The sequence below is a fragment of the Trypanosoma brucei genome, chromosome 1, assembly GCF_000210295.1.
Source record: "Trypanosoma brucei gambiense DAL972 chromosome 1, complete sequence".
NCBI classification, from domain to species: domain Eukaryota; phylum Euglenozoa; class Kinetoplastea; order Trypanosomatida; family Trypanosomatidae; genus Trypanosoma; species Trypanosoma brucei.
Window position 1 is genome coordinate 247836 of NC_026734.1, and position 18443 is coordinate 266278.

General features: G+C 42.6%; 6 protein-coding genes across 6 annotated transcripts; all 6 read left to right on the plus strand.

Moving 5' to 3' along the window:
* Nucleotides 1-105: 105 nt before the first annotated feature.
* Nucleotides 106-1251, plus strand: TbgDal_I1030 (hypothetical protein, conserved; the record flags this gene model as incomplete). The annotated part of the gene is made up of 1 exon (XM_011773053.1): nt 106-1251. One exon carries the CDS (start codon nt 106-108, stop codon nt 1249-1251), a length of 1146 nt encoding a protein of 381 aa, XP_011771355.1.
* Nucleotides 1252-4000: 2749 nt separating this feature from the next.
* TbgDal_I1040 (hypothetical protein, conserved) lies at nt 4001-5647 on the plus strand (the record flags this gene model as incomplete). The annotated part of the gene is made up of 1 exon (XM_011773054.1): nt 4001-5647. The coding sequence occupies one exon, from the start codon at nt 4001-4003 to the stop codon at nt 5645-5647; it is 1647 nt and encodes a 548-aa protein (XP_011771356.1).
* Nucleotides 5648-9619: 3972 nt separating this feature from the next.
* On the plus strand, nt 9620-11503 carry TbgDal_I1050 (T. brucei spp.-specific protein; the record flags this gene model as incomplete). The annotated part of the gene is made up of 1 exon (XM_011773055.1): nt 9620-11503. The coding sequence occupies one exon, from the start codon at nt 9620-9622 to the stop codon at nt 11501-11503; it is 1884 nt and encodes a 627-aa protein (XP_011771357.1).
* Nucleotides 11504-11678: 175 nt separating this feature from the next.
* TbgDal_I1060 (hypothetical protein, unlikely) lies at nt 11679-12047 on the plus strand (the record flags this gene model as incomplete). Its single annotated transcript, XM_011773056.1, has 1 exon — nt 11679-12047. One exon carries the CDS (start codon nt 11679-11681, stop codon nt 12045-12047), a length of 369 nt encoding a protein of 122 aa, XP_011771358.1.
* A 1579-nt stretch (nt 12048-13626) lies between these two features.
* On the plus strand, nt 13627-13788 carry TbgDal_I1065 (hypothetical protein, unlikely; the record flags this gene model as incomplete). The annotated part of the gene is made up of 1 exon (XM_011773057.1): nt 13627-13788. One exon carries the CDS (start codon nt 13627-13629, stop codon nt 13786-13788), a length of 162 nt encoding a protein of 53 aa, XP_011771359.1.
* Nucleotides 13789-14055: 267 nt separating this feature from the next.
* Nucleotides 14056-18387, plus strand: TbgDal_I1070 (hypothetical protein, conserved; the record flags this gene model as incomplete). The annotated part of the gene is made up of 1 exon (XM_011773058.1): nt 14056-18387. One exon carries the CDS (start codon nt 14056-14058, stop codon nt 18385-18387), a length of 4332 nt encoding a protein of 1443 aa, XP_011771360.1.
* Nucleotides 18388-18443: the final 56 nt, after the last annotated feature.

An 18443-nucleotide genomic window follows, 5' to 3' on the forward strand; every position in this document is an offset into this window, starting at 1 on the left:
ACTTTAGATTGCACGTCGGTAGTTGCTTCTGATCTGCGTATTGCAACTTTCGTGTTGTAAAATAGATTGCGGTAGTACTAGCAGTGGGTTTTTGCCCTGTGCGCGATGGATAATAGCACGGAACTTGGGCCTTTAAATTCACCTGGCAACATCTTTACTTCTCATGGTGAGGGTAACAGTATTGGCACTTCGTCTCCGCCACATCCGCATTCTACAGAGAGTACAGGTGATAATAATGAGTTTATGAACCCACACAATATAGTTTCCAGTCATATGCCTTCACGTGAGGGGTCTGTTTTTGTGAATCGACATCCCCCTGAGAGGCCGGTGGAGACTCTCGAAAAAGACGATCAAAACCGATCCTACCTGTACTCGCCGGCTCCAACTACCGACTGCAATGAATCTGTGAACTTTGTTTGCATGCAAGAGGCAGCAGCAGCAGGATTGCAAACTCCAATTGTACCGGCTGCGTCATCATCAATAAGTCAACACACCGCAGCAGAATCTAAAAGTGTCCACTCCACTGAAAATAACAATGACTTCGTGAAAGTGTTCACGACTAGCAAAGGCAGTCATAAAGGGGGAAGATTGGAGGCGTTGCGGCGGATTTCCAATAAGCACAAAACATTCATTGGACTTACGACGATCACGCCACAGCAACGAAACACCAATGACTGCATTAACCGAAGTATTAATGCCAGTGCACCCAACGAACTTTCGCGTGCGGGCGATAACGGTTCTGTTACCAATCCTGGGGGCACAAAACTGGTGCACAGTGTTCCTGTAAAGCAGCTGCAACCCCAAGTATCTCATATTGTGCTCGATACATGCAGTTTGCTGCGGGTTGGTCCACTCCAGTTGGCATGTCTCATGAGGAGGGCCGTTGTGTGCCTGCCACATGGAGTTTTACATGAAATGGACTCGTGGAACCATGTAGCCAAAAAATATGAAGATGAAATCAGCAGGAAGCGGGCGTTTGTTGCTCGTCGCATACGTACTTGGGTGCACTACGCTACCAAATATAAGGCAAGCATACGTCTTCAGGCAATGAATGAGGTGAACACTGCGTTTGACAAACATGTGCAGAGGAATGATATGGCAATTCTTGGTTTTGCGGTGTTCCTGGAGCGTAATGAAAAGACTTTGGTGGAATTTGTGACAGATGATACATACCTTTCCCTGACAGCGGCCCAAGAGTTAAAAGGTGTAGTCCGAACAACAAAAGGTTTATTGGATTATTACGGGTGCTAAATGAACTCTGAGCAGTGCGTGGAAACCACGGAGGGGAGGGGGGAAAAAAAATGAGAAGAAACAAGTGGATAAAGTCTGAAGGTAATGGCGGCGCAGAGATTTTTAAATGGAAGTTGGAGTACCCTATTCAGATTCTTTTTTTTTTTCCTGTTCATTTGGATGTATCAGATGCTGCGAACAGTGGTATCAATGGGTTTAGATGATACCGAAAAGGAATGAAATTGTAAAGAAGGAGTGTTTATTGAGTGAAAGATTTATTTGGAACCGTATTCGTCCATTCACAGATAATAGTTGGTTCCGTAAAGATAAAAAGAAAAAAAAGAAAGTACAAGAAAAACGGCTCGAAACTTTCAGTCTTCGTTTTCAGCACAAAAACGAAAAAAGAGAAGAGAGGTGGCACGGAGAGACTCATGAAATAGCACTGGCGCACAAATTAATGTGAATAATTTTTTTTTTAATTTCTTCGCCTCTGCCCTCAACGTGCCAAATCATTTGTGACGTGTTCCTTCGAGACTTGATATATCGAGTTCGTGTATTTCTTCACTTCGCAAAAAATAATTAAAGTTAGTGTGAGGTGGAGAGAAGAGGAAAAGGGAGGGAAACAGAGAACTGGTGAGAAATCTTTATTGCATTGTTTCCGCTTTTGTTGCTAGCCTCGGTTCCGATGCGGAACTAATTTTTGCTTTAAAGGTTGCACCAAGAGTTTTGGTTATGTGCTCGTATTTTTGTGTGAGCGACGAGTTTTTTTTTTTTTCTTACCTTTTATCTTTTTGTTCGTTTCAGCCTTACGCCTTTTTAAAAAAAAAAAATCTCTCTCTTTTACTAATGTCAGCAACGTCGGTCAGGGTGATGTCGCTGTTGTTCTTTTTTTTACTTTCTTTTTCTTACCTACTCTATGGCGCCAAGATTCGTGTCGAATTTTATTTATACTTTTTGAAAGAAAGAAAAAACAAAAAGAATGTATGTGAGGTGGTATCATTCGAATAGGAGCAGAATTATGGAGCCGTTAAGTTGATTTTGATTATGGTAATTATATAAAAGACGGTAGAAAGATTTTATTATTGTTATTACTATTGCTTCGTTTTGTACGCCGATATTTCCACTTCAGTTATTATGTTTGCCACTTCAAACAAGTTGGTTGATAAATGTTCGCAGTAGAGAAAAATCCACCAGTGTTGAGAGGGGGTGAAGATTCTTTCTTTATGTTTTGTGGAAAGGAGACGAAGAACTACACAAAGTGAAGCTTACTGTGATGGATGAATCCTGTAGGATGATAACAATGATGCATAGTGATAGTAACTGCTTGTGATTGATCGTTCAGGTATCATATTTATTGTATGTATATATACATATACATATATATATATATATATATATCTGTATCTGTATCTATCTGTCTATATATTATTATAATATAATATTATACAATATAATATTAATATAGTATAGTATAGTATATTATATTGTATTATATTATATTAAATTACATTCGGCTCTTCTCTAATTTGTGTGATTCGAATGTTGCGGGCAGGTGTGCCACATGTTCTTTCTGCCCGTAGCCTCCTTGATCTTTCTTGCACTGCTTCCCCTCTATTATTATTATTATTATTGCCGCTGTTACTCACCTTGTTCATATATTTCTTTTCGTTTCGTTCTCTTCACTTCTCTTCCTCTTCTGTCTGTCTCTTCTACTTTTCTTTAATTTCTCCTTCCTTTTTCACGTATTCATTACAAATTCTTCGAAGTGTCTTTTTCTCTTGTATCATCTTGTATTTTGTTCGTTTTGTTATTAATTAGTTTCCCTAATTGAGTGCGGTCGCTACCTATTTTCCCCACCACTACGGACGTGGGAATAAATACAACCACAGACCACGCACATTTATATATTTGTTTGCGTATTTATATATATATATATATATATTTTTGTAGATACTCAAAAATTCAAAAAGGAAAGCAATATTAATATTAATACACACAAAAAATACAAAGAAAGGGGAAAGAGGGAAAGCTCAAAAGCAAAAGGAATAGAAGCTTTGCTTCAAATTCTTTATTGGTCGAAACCTCCTGTCGTAATTTACAAGGACAGGGAAGTACGTTTCTCCCAAGAGCAGAAATTGCCTTACAGAAAAATAAATAAGAAACGGCTACAGAAGTTCTTGAGCATCTCATATATTTATTAACTTATTTTCATCTATCTTTATATTTGTATCTATAGTGTCGGAAACCAAAATAAATAAATAAATCAAGGCGAAGAACAAACAGAGGCAAAAGAAGGAAGTAAGAGGATAAGCATTAGACAAAGTTAGTCAAGTGGTTCATTATAGCGAAAAATAAAACAGTGTCTACCATAGTTCAAGCGCAATATTATATTTGCATATACACGCATTGGTAAGTTGTACTTTTTTCCCCCTCGTTTTTATTATTATTATTTTTTTTACTTCCAGCCCACTCTTCCTTCCATACCTTACTCCGTCCATTCATAACCTCTGTTTTGGTTGGCGTTCGCTGCCGTCGGTTGGAGGCGTATCTCTGGGTGCTTTGGCGTCTGTTGGTGCGATAAAATATCGGCGTTGGGTACGTGGATTCCGGAGCAGAAAAAAAAAACAAAACCAACACAAAAAGAAAGCATAAAGGGAACTGGATTGAGAAGGCGTTACATAATTATTATTTAGCAGCCACACGCTCCCAACATTCCCGTCATTTTTTGTGTATTGTTCAGACAATCCATACGAGTTGATTAAGTGGAATCATGCGGCCCGCTCCCACGGATGCTAACATGTATAACAACGTGAAGAAGAATGATGCGGATAACGGGCTGAGTTCATCAAACCACTATAACAGTGTTAATTCCGTGAAAACTAGAGAAGGTACGCATAAGGTTTTAAGACTTGGGGTCGGCACGTACAGCAACGACTTAAGTAAGCGGACTGGTGCGGTTACGGCGACAAATGCGCTCCACTCGCAAGGAAATTCCGTTAGGACCGATCCCGCAGGGACAAGAGGTCATCTCACAAACTCAGCACGGCAACTCAAAAATGCGGAGAGTCCGGTAACGGGAACATGCAGCACGGGGCAGTTGAAAACCAACTGCTCCGTGGGAACTGAGGGGAAGGCGGGTGGTACAACACAACCCCTAAAGTTGTTGCGACCGCCAATGACAACTGTAGAGCCAATGGAAAACCTCACGGGGTTAATTTCGCCTTTAGAGGGTTCGGCAACTGCCAGTGACTCGAGCGGCAACTGCCGGCGGAAGACGGTACGAAACCTCCCACTGATTGATGTCACACCACAACCACCAGCGCCGCTTCCCAAAGGTCAGGACACCGGTGGAAGCAAAAGAAGTGGATATATCACATGTCAGCGTGTAAAACCTTCCATATCACTGAAATCCCTCTCGCCAAACGTGTCACCGCCCTCCACCAGAGTGCTTCCAGATGTTCACAGCCCGCAATCGGTAGCGTTGCGCCTGCCACTACGCCATCAGCACGCAAAACCAAACACCGTTACCAATTCCACGCAATTGGAGCCCATGTGGAAGGAGCGAGGAAAAAATGATGAGCATCACAATAAAGCCAATGAGGAACTGAAAAACATTGCGGACAAGAAGGTGGCGGAGACTCACAACGAAGGGAAGTTTACGAATATTATAGGTTGGGTTTCGGTTAGTGAAAGAGTGGAAGCAGCAGCAAATAAGACACATGACACAGGCAATGAGTCAAGCGGAGTGATACAAACTGGTCAACGTGAGGATCCCTCGCTAGTTCTTGCCGAAAGCTGTGCGCATATGTGGGAAAGTTTAATGAGGGGTGCTGCAGCGGGCGGTTCTTCTCTCTCCAGTTTAGCCGAAAGCGCCAATTGTCAACACAAAGGGAATAACTCTGCAAAAGATGTGGAAAAGAAGTCACTTGAAGCGAGTTCGACAGAAGTAAAGAAGGATGATATCGTGCGGCGAGTGGTTGATTTAACCACGTGGGCGGCCACACCACTTTTATCGGTAAATGACGACCTTCACACATTGTTGAGACATTCTGCAGCAACACATCACCAGTGGTGTGGAGAGCGGGATGCCGCCACGAAAGATAATCCAATTACGTTAGAGCGAGGAGGAGAATTGAAGACGTTGAATCACCGCGTCCACAATGTTATCGCCCAAATTCTTCACCCGAAGCGTCCACTACAGCCAAGTTACCCGAGCAGAATGCCTTTAGTAATGGAAAAAGTTCACGGCAAACGTCGTGCGGTTTCGCCGCTTCGTTTCTATGGACCGAAGGGAAAAGTGATTGGTCCACGATGGTTTGAGTCCGCATTGGATGATGCGAAGCGTGTGGCAAGTCCCAATATTGGGCTCCTTGAGGCTGGAGAAGCGGAAAAGGCAATGAGTTGCAAACGCTCTTAGAAACGACAGGTGAAGGAACAGTATTAAAATAGAACGAACAAAAAAAAAACAAAAAAGGAACAGAGGGAAGATGTGTCTGGGGGGGGAGAGGGGGAAAAAAAAAAAAGAAAAAAAAACTGTGATGTCAACCGCTGGTATTCCCAGTTTTGCTCACAGGATGGTATCAAAAAAAATCACACATGTATGTGTGGCAGCAGAACCTCCATGACTTTCCTTTCCTTCCTATTCCATATCGTATACATATATATATATATATTCGTCTTTTTGTCAGCCTTCCCGCCGGCATACAACTGGAGCAAGTTTACTTCCAGACCACTTGTTATATAATCGACAGTAACATCCCTGTATCCGTTGGGCACGTGCGTGCCTGTTTTTCATGGCGGGAACAGAGGGGGAAAACAAAGAGAATAGTGATAATAATAATAATTATTATTATTACTATTACTTTTCTTTTTCATTAAGAAGAACCAGTGGGAGATGTGTACAATATTAGGGAAAGTTTGTGGTTTGTTGTGAGCGCTGTGGATGGCGGGAAAGTTTTGAAGTCCAGCAAGCGGGAGGAAAGTAATGGGTTGTTGAATGTGACTTGCAGAGGAAAGAGGAAACTAAATAAAATAAAAGATATAAAATGAATTAAAGTGAAGTGATGCCATGTGATGTGATGTAAAAATGAAGAAGAGTAGAAGTTAAACAGGAGAAAGGTAAAGAAAGTTTCTTTTTTTTTTTTCATTGGTTTGGTTTGTTCGTTTTGGAGGGTTAAGTGCCAGCAAAAGGAAAAGTAAAAGAAAACAAAAGAGGGAGAACGGTGACTTTTAGGATAGGGGTGATGGGGAATTACATTCAGCAAAAAATTAAAAAAACAGAAGTTAAAAAAAAAAAAAAGAGTAAAAGTAAAGGTGAATGTCTGACATTGCTCCGACAGCAGGTTCCGCTTTCTGTTCCCACACTACACCGTCTTATAAAAAAGAAAAAAGATTTTTATACTCAACACAATGCAGTCATCGGATTTTCCGTTATTCTTATTCTCGTTTTTTGACTTTTTTTTTTTATTTACCCTTTTTTATTTATCTATTTGACTTCTCTTCGTTCTTATGTGGCTTGTGTATTTAAATTTCGGTCTGACCAGGTCTTAAAAAAAAAAAAAGAATAAAGAAAGAGTAAAGGATTTATTTCTCATGTCTGTAAGTGTGTGTTTGTGTGCCTGAGCCGATGTCTTTTTAATTTTTATTTTTCGATTTGGCATTCGTCTTGAAACTATTGGCTACTGCACGTGACCAACGCGCAAAACTCTCTCTCACACACACTTACACACACACACACACAAAAAAAAAAGGGTTCAATGGTAAAAAAAAAAAGAAAAAGAGAGAAAAAAATAGGAGATGAGAAAAAATAACAATGAACAATAATAAACGTGCATTGCATCATTATTTTGTACGTCTCGCTTTTTTTTTTGTTTTTGTTTTTGTGCGTGCGGTCCATCCTCCTGTTGTTGTTATTCGAGAGGTCAAATGATAGGAGTTGGTGATGGTAACAACAATAATATAAATAGTAATAATAATAATAATAATAATAGTAACGATAATAATAATAATGAAATGATGTTGAGAATTTGATTGCGCTGGTACTTGTAGCTTATTTATTATTATAACCGGTTCTGATCTTCAACCAACCACCCGCTCGTGGGAGGAATCTCACACATCAAATATTTAAATGTTAGTACAAGTATATTTAAAAATACAAAATATATTGAATGTATAATATATTCTTTCTCTTTTTTTTTCTTTTTGTTATTTTGTTGTGTGGGAAAGGGTGTGATATTCTGCACAGGGATGAGGATCGTCTCCTCCTCTTGTGTTTTGTTTGTTTGTTCGTTATCTTCTGTTTTTAAACTTCTTTTTTCTTCAAAAAAAAAAAAAAGAAAACCCCTTCACGGTCCACTATTTCTTTCATATGTTGTTTTCTAAGACTCTTTCCTTATCTCTTGCTTCTTCACTGTCGTTCTTGCCGTTGTCATTACTCCGGTTTGTATTTTATTTTTTTTTTAAAGAAAAAAGAGGAAAAAAAAAAAAGAGACGGCGAGACAAGTACGTGTGGAGATGTCGCGAGGTTAACTGACAGTGTTGCATTATTATCTCTCTTTTTGTTTTTGTTGTTGCTGTTGTTCATTTGTGTGTCTTTATGTGTGCCTTCGGTTTGCAAAGGGGAAGGGGGAATGATCGCTTTATTTTATTTTATTTCGAATAGATGAACATATATTTATATATATATCTTTTTTTAAAAAAGAGAGTAGGTTTTGTGTTGTTTGGGTGGTGGTTCTCCGTGTCGTTCTCTATCTTTCTTTCTCCCTCTCTTACCTTTCTGTATTCTGTCGACCTCTTGTTTGTTTTTGTTTTTATTTCTTTCCTACGGGTGAACGATTGTTTATTTTATTATTCAAATTTAACGGACTTTGAGTATGTCTTATGTGTTGATCTTTTTTGTTTCGTTTGTTGTTGTTGTTGTTGTTGTTTTTGTTTTTTGCTTTACTTTATGTTGTTGTTATTGGTTGCTGCTATTTATTAACCTACGCAAACGCACAGGTGGTCTCGTTTTCTCTTCACAAGGGTTGGGCTAACTTATTTGATTTTTCTTTTCTGCATCATCGTCATTATTAGCACTGCAAATGCAAAAAAAAAAATCGAAAAGTAGGAAACGGAACAATATATTGATTATTTTATTTAATATTATGATAAAAAATAGGAGAAACCGTCAGACGCATTGGGTGGTAGCGGTGTGCGCAGCACTTTTTTTTTTATTTTCAATTACCCTCCTCCCTTCCTCTCCCCTCCCTTTCCCTTCAATCTTTTTAATCTTTATTTTTAATAATAATAATAATTATTATTATTTTACCCCTTTCGCCACATTGACCCCTGCACACACACACACACACACACACCCTTTTAGTTCCCTCATACAAAAATAAACGTGTCTGACTTGTGTTTTTTTTTGTTGTATTCCACACTTTTTTGAAGAGGATGAAAGGAAGAAGAAGGAGGAGGAGGGGTAATGCAAACCAGTGTGTTAACACAATTCACAGAATCGGAGACGAGTGTTTGTGCGTTGTAAAATATTCCAGTAAATAAATGAATAATGCTCAAATATGTATATATACCTGTTTATTTTATTTATATGTGGATCGTTGTGTGTCATGATCCGTGAAGCAGAGCGTAAAAAAAATTCGGTCGTGTGTGATTCCAGTTAAAGGGTGACCCTTGCAATGATCAGAAATAACAATAACACTAAAAAGGGTAATAATTAACAACGACAAGAGCAACAAGTGTGCATGCGGGTGGGGAGAAAGAGGAGAAGCAAAAGAAGGAAAAGAAAAGAAAAGAATGCGTTGACATGCATACACACACGCATATATTCATATATATATATATAACTTCAATGATGAGGTACTTGCGTGTGTATATGCGTGTGAAGAGGGGAAAATATAGTTATGATTATTATGCATTGTACTTATTTGCGGCCTAATTTCCCTTTCTCGAAACACAGTTCGCTGAATTTGGCAGCTAAAATGCCCCCTACCTACACACAGACACACTTCGCTTATATGTGCATTTATTTGTATTTATATGAACATAGGTAATATATTTTAGCTTCCACTCACACTTTTCACTCTTTCTCCTTATTTTTCAATTGTTTTACAAGAGGTATATATCATTTTTACCTCAAGAAAGAACATCACTATTTCCCCCAACAGGTTAATAGGCACAGACATATTTTTGTTCATACCTACACCAAAAGTTGGGGGAGAAAAAATAACACGGAAAATAAGAGGGAAGAGGAGAAATAAAAGAGCAGTGAAGCACACACACACACACACACACACACAGGGAAGAGGGATCGATTACATTTCCTTCCAACCGGCGGAAAAAGGAAAAGAGGGGGGAGGAAAAAAAAAAAAACAGTCCTCAACGTTAGCCATATATGAATCGTGCTCGAAAGCCAGAACCGCCGTCGATTCCATGCGCTCGGCGCGATTTTCGAGGCACCACTACCGGACGCCGCCCGGGGCTCCCATCGCACAACCGAAACGGAAATGATGCTAATGCAACTTATCCCATTCCTAATAATCGTGTTGGCAGGCATTTGAGCCCCGCTTGTGGAAAATATGGAAACCGTCCGCTCACCGCAAAACCACGAAAACGTCTCATCAGTCGCCGTAGGAACAGCCTGTGGTATGAAAACGCACTCGCTGATGCGAAAATAGTCCGGAGTCCGCTATGGGAACACCTTGACGATTCCGACGATGCGGCAGTTTTTGAGGGGTGGAACTCAAAAATGCGGAGGCCCCGGAAGAATTTTTTCTACCACGGGGCCGGGCAAAGTTTCGATGGTGCTGAAGTGATTGATTCCCTATTCATGTTGGCGTGGATGGAAGAGCAGATGGGGAGAAGGAAGAAACAGGAGGGAACTCAAGGTGATGGAAACGCAACTATTTTTCGAGGCGGGTCCGCGGGGAATAACGTTGACCGCAAGGCTAATAATGTAAAAGGGAAAGAACAACAGCAGCAACTGGTCAATGAGGAGTCGAAACGCCACGAAACTCATCCCACCGTGAGGGAAGATGAAACAGACCACAACCCCGTGGAGTGTCAAGGGTATAATAGGAGTAGGACCGGTGAAAGTCTTGAGTTGACGCCGAATTCGTGTGATATATCGTTCAAAAGCATGTTTAGCACCAGATCGAGGAAACGTAGCGGACGTGGGGATCGCCTACGGTTTTCATGCGCCAGTTTGTACAAGGAGTATAGCAACATCAACACTGAGGAATGCGAAGAGAAAGGGGTTGGTGAGATCCGTGTGATGGAATGCGCGCGACAGCTTGGAAAGGCTGCTGAGGAGCAATTACAGGAGGGAAGCCGTGGGAGCCGCCGTGTTATGGACTCCACTTCTTGCGGTATTCGTGAACTTCGTTCCATTCAATTAGCAGAACTACCCGACAGCGTTGTGAAATGCCCCTCGGGAAGGCGACAGAGCGGAGAGCATATGTTACCCAAACTTGTAAAGGGGCATGGGGAAACAATCCACAACACCAGCGAGGGAACGGCACCCCTCTCCGTTCTTCGTAAAAAGCTGACCCACACCAGGGGACATAAGACTTCGGTATCTGACAAAACCTATACACAGAATGCTCCGTTCATAACTAAGGGACAAAAGTCTGCCACACTTCGGAACAAGGAAGGGGAAGGAGATGTGAGCACAACGAATCAACCAGATAGTTCATTAAGTGTTACGACCCAACGGCAGGGCAAAGGCAGAAATGTAAGCTGCAAATCCACTCACGGGAACGCTTCAACGTTTACGTTGAGCAACATATTTGTCAACCATATGGGATCATTTTCATCCTCAGTGTCACCACTAGCCCCTCATCTCCGGAAAAAGGAGCTTTCCACGGGAACTCAGCAACGTAGCGGTCGTTCCAAAAACGATACGCACTGCGAAGGCTCGGTTCGGTCACGAGCTCCCCAGAAACTGAAACGTATCGTGTACCCCGAGTTCTTAAATGCACAAAGTGGTGGTGAACACCGGGAAGACAACCATATCACCACGATTCAAACGCCCCGTTCATGTGGGAGTGGCTATTTTGTGAATTGTGAAGGCATGAGGTCCACCTCCGTTTCATGTAGTCGTCATATGGGAGGCGGCGCTAAAGACTCCAGCATTTCCACTTTTGAAGATACATTTTGCTGCAGGGGCAGTTCTCTCCTGCACGTGATGTGCAACACAGACAAAAATTACGCTACAGATCGGGAGCAGACAAACTCCACTGGCAATTTATGCTCTAGTGTGAACCCATATTACTTTTAAGCGTGCTGCGGCGCGACTTCATGAATCAAGTCACGGGAGCAACGAAATAAGAATATCAAAAGTCTTAAAAATGAGGAAAACAAGAAGTGATCAAACGACGTTTACGATTGCTTATGCTAATTGGCTTTGAAAGGAAGAATTATCGCCATAGAAGAGAGAGAGAGAGAGAGTAAGGATGTCACTAACCCTATTTTCCTTTACAGTCGCTCAGTTTTGCTGTTTCTTCTTATATTCCCTTACAAATTTCCCTAGCTTTTTTTTATTTCCTTGTTCGCACGTATTCAGATTTGTTCTTTTCTTCTTTACTTCGTTTGTTGCTTGTGTTTTATTTTTTTTTCGTCTTTTACAAGTTCTGTACTTTTTATTGTCGTTGTTGCCATTTGCTCGTTCCCACATGAGCGCTGCTAAAATCCCTTCTCCGCTTCTTCACTCCGGACTTACTTTTAGCTGCCATCCTTTTCATTGTTTGTTTGATGTTTCCCCCCACACACACACGTGTTATCGCTCCGCATTTCATTTATTTATTTATTACAAAAATATATGAACAAACAAAGATGTGCGCACGCATGTGTTTGAGGGCATTTGTATATTTGTGAATACGTCCCTTGAAATGTGCCACTGAACCGCCCTATTTTCAAAAACAGATCGGTCGTCGTATTATTGCTATTTATTTCCATTTTTTTTTTCATAAAACCAGGTACACCAAAAAAAAAAATTGAAAGAATTGTTGGACGAACTTGCGCTTATGAGCTCACTTAGTTAGCGGGTACAAAATGAATGAAATAAATAAATAACTTTTTTTTTTAAAGTGCGGGGATAAATAAAAAATAACACAAACAGCTGAACTTCTAGAAGAGGTGTCTTGACCACTTTTTTTTTTATTCACTTCGTTTTGTTCCCATACCTTAATCTCGTTCGCCTTTTTCAATCATTAAATAAGCTTCCATTATTACGATTGAGAGTTTCCGCTTTATTTATTTTCCCGTAAATAAATAAATATATATATATATATATATATATATTAGAAGTGAAAGAACGAATAAATAAATAGTGAGGTGCTCCCTTAACGGAGTGAATTCTGTTATGTTATGTTTTTTGTTAACTCTTCTCTTCATTTTTTTTTTCGCGCGGTTAAGAATGGAGCTCCGCTCGAATTGCATTTGAGTACTGAGCTTTCCTGCTGAAAGTGAGGGAACTGCTTTCGAAGTAACATACGGATAAATTTGCCGTTTGTTTGAAAATTTACTAATTTATTTGTATTTTAATTTTTTATCTATTTCCTTTGTGTCCTCATTCCTGCTACATTTTTTTTTTATAAGTATTGAGTTGCAGAGCTTAGGAGGAATAAACACGTATTTTTTTTTTTTTTACTGCATCATTTTTGTTTGTTTGAGACCTCCGGAAGTTCCTGGTTTTCTCCCTTTTTATTTATTTTGTTTCATTTGTGTTTGATCATATGTATTCGCTTATTAATATTTTTGATTCATCTGCCTGTGTGCATTACTAGTGATTTTATAGTGGGTGGGCATCGGAGTAGTGAATTGTTTGTTTGTTTTACCCTCAATTCCGCACTATATATATATATATATATATATTTATTTATTTATTTATTTATTTATTTATTTACTGTGTTGTTTGTGTTGTTAACATTGCGATCGCCGTTTACTACTGTTTGCTCGCAGTTTTAACACATAGTTTATTTAATTATGTGTTTGAGTTTATTGATGTTTATGATATTTGTGTTTCGGATGTATTTTTGTTCGCAGTGGGGCACCGCTGGACGCTTTCGCGCAAAAAATAAATATACGTTAATTTTGAAAGCGCTGGGAGGTTAGGTGTTGCGGAGAAGCCGCATAATTTTTTTGATACCTTTTCGCGTGTTGGTGTTGTTGTTTTTTGACGTGCCGCAGCCGCAGCTTTAATTTCTAAGGAACTCAATGAGTTTACAGAAAAAGGAGGTAGGGCGCCTTCGGGTGGACATTTTGTTGGTTCTCAAACGTCATTTTTTAATAAATAAATAAATATATATATATATATATATATATAATGTACTGCCAAATCTGTTGTTTCACCATCTCGTCATCACTACCACCGCTGCTTTGCTTAAGCAAGCGGCTGATGATATGTTCAAGTGTTCCCTCTCATTCCCGTTATTTCTTCCCTTTGCACGTGGCACAACCACATCAGGGGACGGTGAAGAGGGAACCGAAGAATTCTTACAAAAAGAAAAAGACGTCGTAGTTCGCAATCAACTCCACAAGAAATATATATATATATATATTTAAATATATAACTATTTAGGGAAGGGGAAAGGAAATAATAGAACGGAATCGTGAAAAACATACTATTGCTGCATGCTTGTGCGGGCGATAGTTCGGTGCTTGTCAACTTGCTATAGTTCCTATTAGGAGCTCAGTTCCCGGCGTTGGTATTCCCTCCGCCACCAGTGAAATTATCATATTTGTTGTTGTATTGTTTTATTTTTTTGTTTATCTTGAAATTTACGACGGCCAACTGCGGGAAAAAGAGGAGGTAACTACGGAGCAGCGCAAATGAATGAATCCCACATGTGTCATCAAAGGCCTGTTTGCCTCAACGCCTTCACAAAACAACCCGCTTCGTCACTGGCGTTGGCGCCAACAGCCGCAGTTACGCATAAGGTGAACAGTATGAAAGTGCAACCAACGGCGGATGCACTAAAAAGCAAAATTACGCTCAATGAGGGACTGACATGTATTGATTTCCAACCGGGACGTCACCTCCTAGCTATTGGGTGCACGAAAGTTGTTCATATTTTGGAAGTGAAGCAACTGGCAGAGGGGAACCAGTCTTTCACTCCAACGCGTAGTGATAGCGGAAAGAGAGGAGGTGCGGAGAGTGAAGCTTTCCAGTCATCACATCTGCCTCATTCCTCCGGTCACATGGGACTCCGGCAGTGTGGTACGTTTTGTAATATTTCAAAGGTGGAAGCAGTTGCTTGGTACCCGGATACAGGTGAAGATGTGCTTGCCTTTGTGCAGCGAAATCGTAACATCACGATATTGTTCGACACTATCTCTGTCAAATCTAACAGACGCGTAACCAAACAGTGGATCCACAAGGCTTCAGATCGATGTCTTATCTCTTCCATGGAGGCGGGGAGTTCTCTGTCAAGTACAGCGGTGGTAAATGCTTTGAATGCCACCTGCACGCCCATCTTCGGTGGGTCAGCACCAGAGGTACCGCATCCTACTTTCCATGCGAAGCGTGACCGTGAGGGGCGTGGTATGGTTGAAGTGATTATCCCGACCGGTCACAACCACGTGGAGCGCATCGCCTGGGACCCACACAACGCATACACGTTGGCTCTGGCAGCTGATGCGACTCATTTCGAGCTATGGCATATCCCAGTCGTTGATGATCATGTTCACATGCCGCGCCTCATCCTAAGGCCACCAGCTCATGACGAGCGTTCCACGACGCGGAGCGTCGCCTTTTCCCCTTCTAACCCTAATCTCATTGTCGTAGCGGTGCAGCTGACCAACGCGGGAAAGGTTATGATATATGATCGCCGTCATGTAGAGGTTCCACGCTGCGTGACGACGATGGGACCGTGTTTTGCCGCCTCATTCCACCCCGTGTACTGTGATTTACTTGCCGTATGCTGTCGAAAAACGAAAGCGAAGACGGACTCTCGAGTGCAGTTCTTTCGTGTGATGGATGAAATGCGCCCAGTGGGAGTGTTGAAACTACCCGCTCCCGCAAGTGTTGACAGTGGCGCTACCACTTTCAATTCCACAGGAGCCAACTCCGGGTGGCCTGTGACGGAGCAGAATATCCTTCCACCCATCGACACTGTTGACCCTCTTAATAGACTTCGCTGGCGCCCTGCTGTGAAGGGATCTCAGGGAACAGCAGTGGATGTCACCGTCGACTCTGCAGAGGCAATAATTGACAAAATATCCTCGCAGTTGTGGTTTGCCACGACATCGATTAATGGTCAAGAGGTCAGTGTATGGGATGCATCCAACGTCTTTTGTCCAATCTTTTCCATCAAAAGTATATCTAACAGGCGGAATGTGTCACAACGTGAGCGCACCTTACGGGAGCCGACGGATTGTGTTTGGGTAAACGCGTTGACGCTGGTATGCGTGTTTAAAGATGGGGAAGTGGAGCTTATCTCACTATTTGATGAGGCGACAGAAAGCAATGAGACACTATTTCGTTGCGCGAGTGAGACGACTACCACTAGTGACCCAAGTAGCGACACTACCATCAACAAGATGGTGGATCCGGGTACATTCAGCCTTGCGGCCGTACTTCCCACCGCTGCTATAGTGCCAGATTTTTTTGGTCAATGTTTGGTTGTACGCAACTCTTCTTCAGCGCTGCGCGAGTACTATGCCAATGCGATACGTGCAGACAAGGGTAAAATACTGGAACTAATGTTGTTAGAATACGGCGCGGAGTGGGGCAGCAGCATCAGCGGAGACGGAATCACTTCATCCAGTGCCGCTTCGTTTCCAATATCAGGCACCTCCTCAAGTACAGGACTGGGAGCGGTGTCACGTGGTCTTAGGGGTACTACTCGTATAGCCCCCGTCGCACAAACACCAGCAGACCGAAGCCAGTCGTCTCAAATAAACGCAACACTTCGCCACAGCCATACGCGACCGTTATTACCGAACTCGGGGTCATCTGTTGATCGTTCGCGCAGTCCGTTCGTTCTCGGGGCAGAGACCCCGGGAGTAGCAACCGCCGGCGTCGCATCGGCAGCGGGAAGGCGGCACGAGTCGCTATTCCCATTTCTGATCTCCCTTGCTTCGCAGGCACAAACAACGAGCACGCCGAGAGATAACCTCCCTACTACCAGTGCTCCAGCGGCCTCAAGTGGAGATGTGCTAGAATTAGCACCTGACCGAGAAAAGCAACAGGAAGAACCTCATCGAACAACCGCAAGTCATGTCATCACGGCTCCGCCGCGGCGAAGTAATTCGACATCCCACAACGGCTGCGCTGATATATGTTATGAAAAGAGCCCAGATGGGAACGCGCGGACAGTTGGGATGCGACCGAGTCACAATGCATTTTTGAAGCAAGAACGTCAGCAGATGCCCGCTATGTCTCCCTCTACACCCAAAATACCCTGTGCGGACATACTTGAGTTAGTGCTCCCTGCAGTACTGTGTCCGAACAGCGCCTCCATTATAAGCCCCCTTTCACTTATGGGATCAGGAAGCGACTACAGCCGGTGCATGTTACCAAACGCTGGTGTCGCTCCTGGCAGTTGCAAGAGTAGTGAAGTCTTGAACTCCCCACTCAGTGATTTGCCATATACGCGGGGGGTACCGTACTCCTTCAGAGAATACGGTGCCAGTGGTCGAAGCACCAGCCCCCGTTCGTCCGCTGTGGCGTCACCAATTGGCTTACCAAAGCATTCTTTAGCACAACCACTACTACTGGGAGTGAAGTCACATGTGAATCCAGTGATTGAACATCACATCATCTCCTCCGACATGCCCAATCTTACTTATGTCGAGCGCCTGTCAGAGCACGACGCGTTTGTACGCTATGCTAGGGAGTGGGATGTTGGGTATGATGTTGCCCGAAAGATGATAAGCGACCGCTATTCCGTCAGATGTTCAACGGATAATACAGAATACGAAGAGCGTAAAGAGGGCCAATATTTAGCCAACAAACGCTACGTAGACAGACGCTTTGCGAGACTTATGGCACACAACGCAAAAGTTTGTTTTATTCACGAACGTACTATGCGTCTAAAAGTTGGCGCCTACTCAAGGGAGGGAATAGCGAATAGTAGTTGTGAAACAGAGGAAAGAGGACTGTGCAACGACCTCAACAGTTTTGCAGGGCAGTCAGCCGATATTCGTGGGTCTTTATGGGCATCCGCCAAGGAAATATGGCGTAACCACAACGTGCCATACATCGCTTCACACGTGGCTTTACTTTTAGACTACGCATCACTAACTGGTGACGTCCAGTTCTGTACAGTACTGTACCTTCTGTTCTGTTTATGGTGGGAGCAACGACACGGGTCCATGCTTAGCCACCCCTGTCCATTTCTTCCCAGTGCTAACGCTAATGCGAGAGAAGGCCACAACAGGAAATCAAGCCAGTCTGCAGTCACAACTTCTGAGGTTGGTGGATGCTCCCCACAACGTTGGCGGTTGCGAGCACTCCAATGGGTGGAGCAGTATGCATCACGCCTGTATGCAATGAAGTTATACGTCCCTATTAACGAGTTGTTGCTAGTTGTTCCCCATGTATTAGGAGACTCCAACTCAGGTTTACCGCGGTCAGAAGAAATTGCGCAGAAGCTATTTACGTATTTGTATTGTGGAGTGTGTAGGAAAACCGAGATCGTGCCACATCACACGATGAGAGAGAAACTAGGACATCTACCGTCAAGTTTGTCGGAACAGTTATCGCTTGGAAGGAGTGGAGGGGAGGACGACAGGCAGGCAAAAACTGATCACAGTAGTGATGAATGCACAGAAACGTGTGATTCCAGCGGCGATTCGACACCACTGTCAAGCATGCGTTCTTCGTCAAGCTCTCTTTCTGCGCTTGATGGAAAAGACACGCTGGGAAGTGTTGTCGGCAGTGAAGTTATAGCTTCAGAAAGAATGAAACCAACGAGTGCTGCTTCATACGCCGGAAACGAGCCTTCAATTTGTGGGCCCGTCACATATCGTAATGCTGTTTGTAGGAGTTGTACCAGTAACTCCCTCATGACTTGCATGATATGTGAGGAAGAAGTGGAGGGGATGTATATGTGGCTGCGTTGCTGTGGCCACGGTGGGCATGTGCAGCACATCGAGGAGTGGCTTTCGATAAGCAATGAGTGCCCCCTATGCGGCGTGCCTATTATGATGAAAGAGTGAACTGTTTGCGTAGACGTGGTTTGTCTGTAGAGTTATCGGCGTCCACCGAGACAACT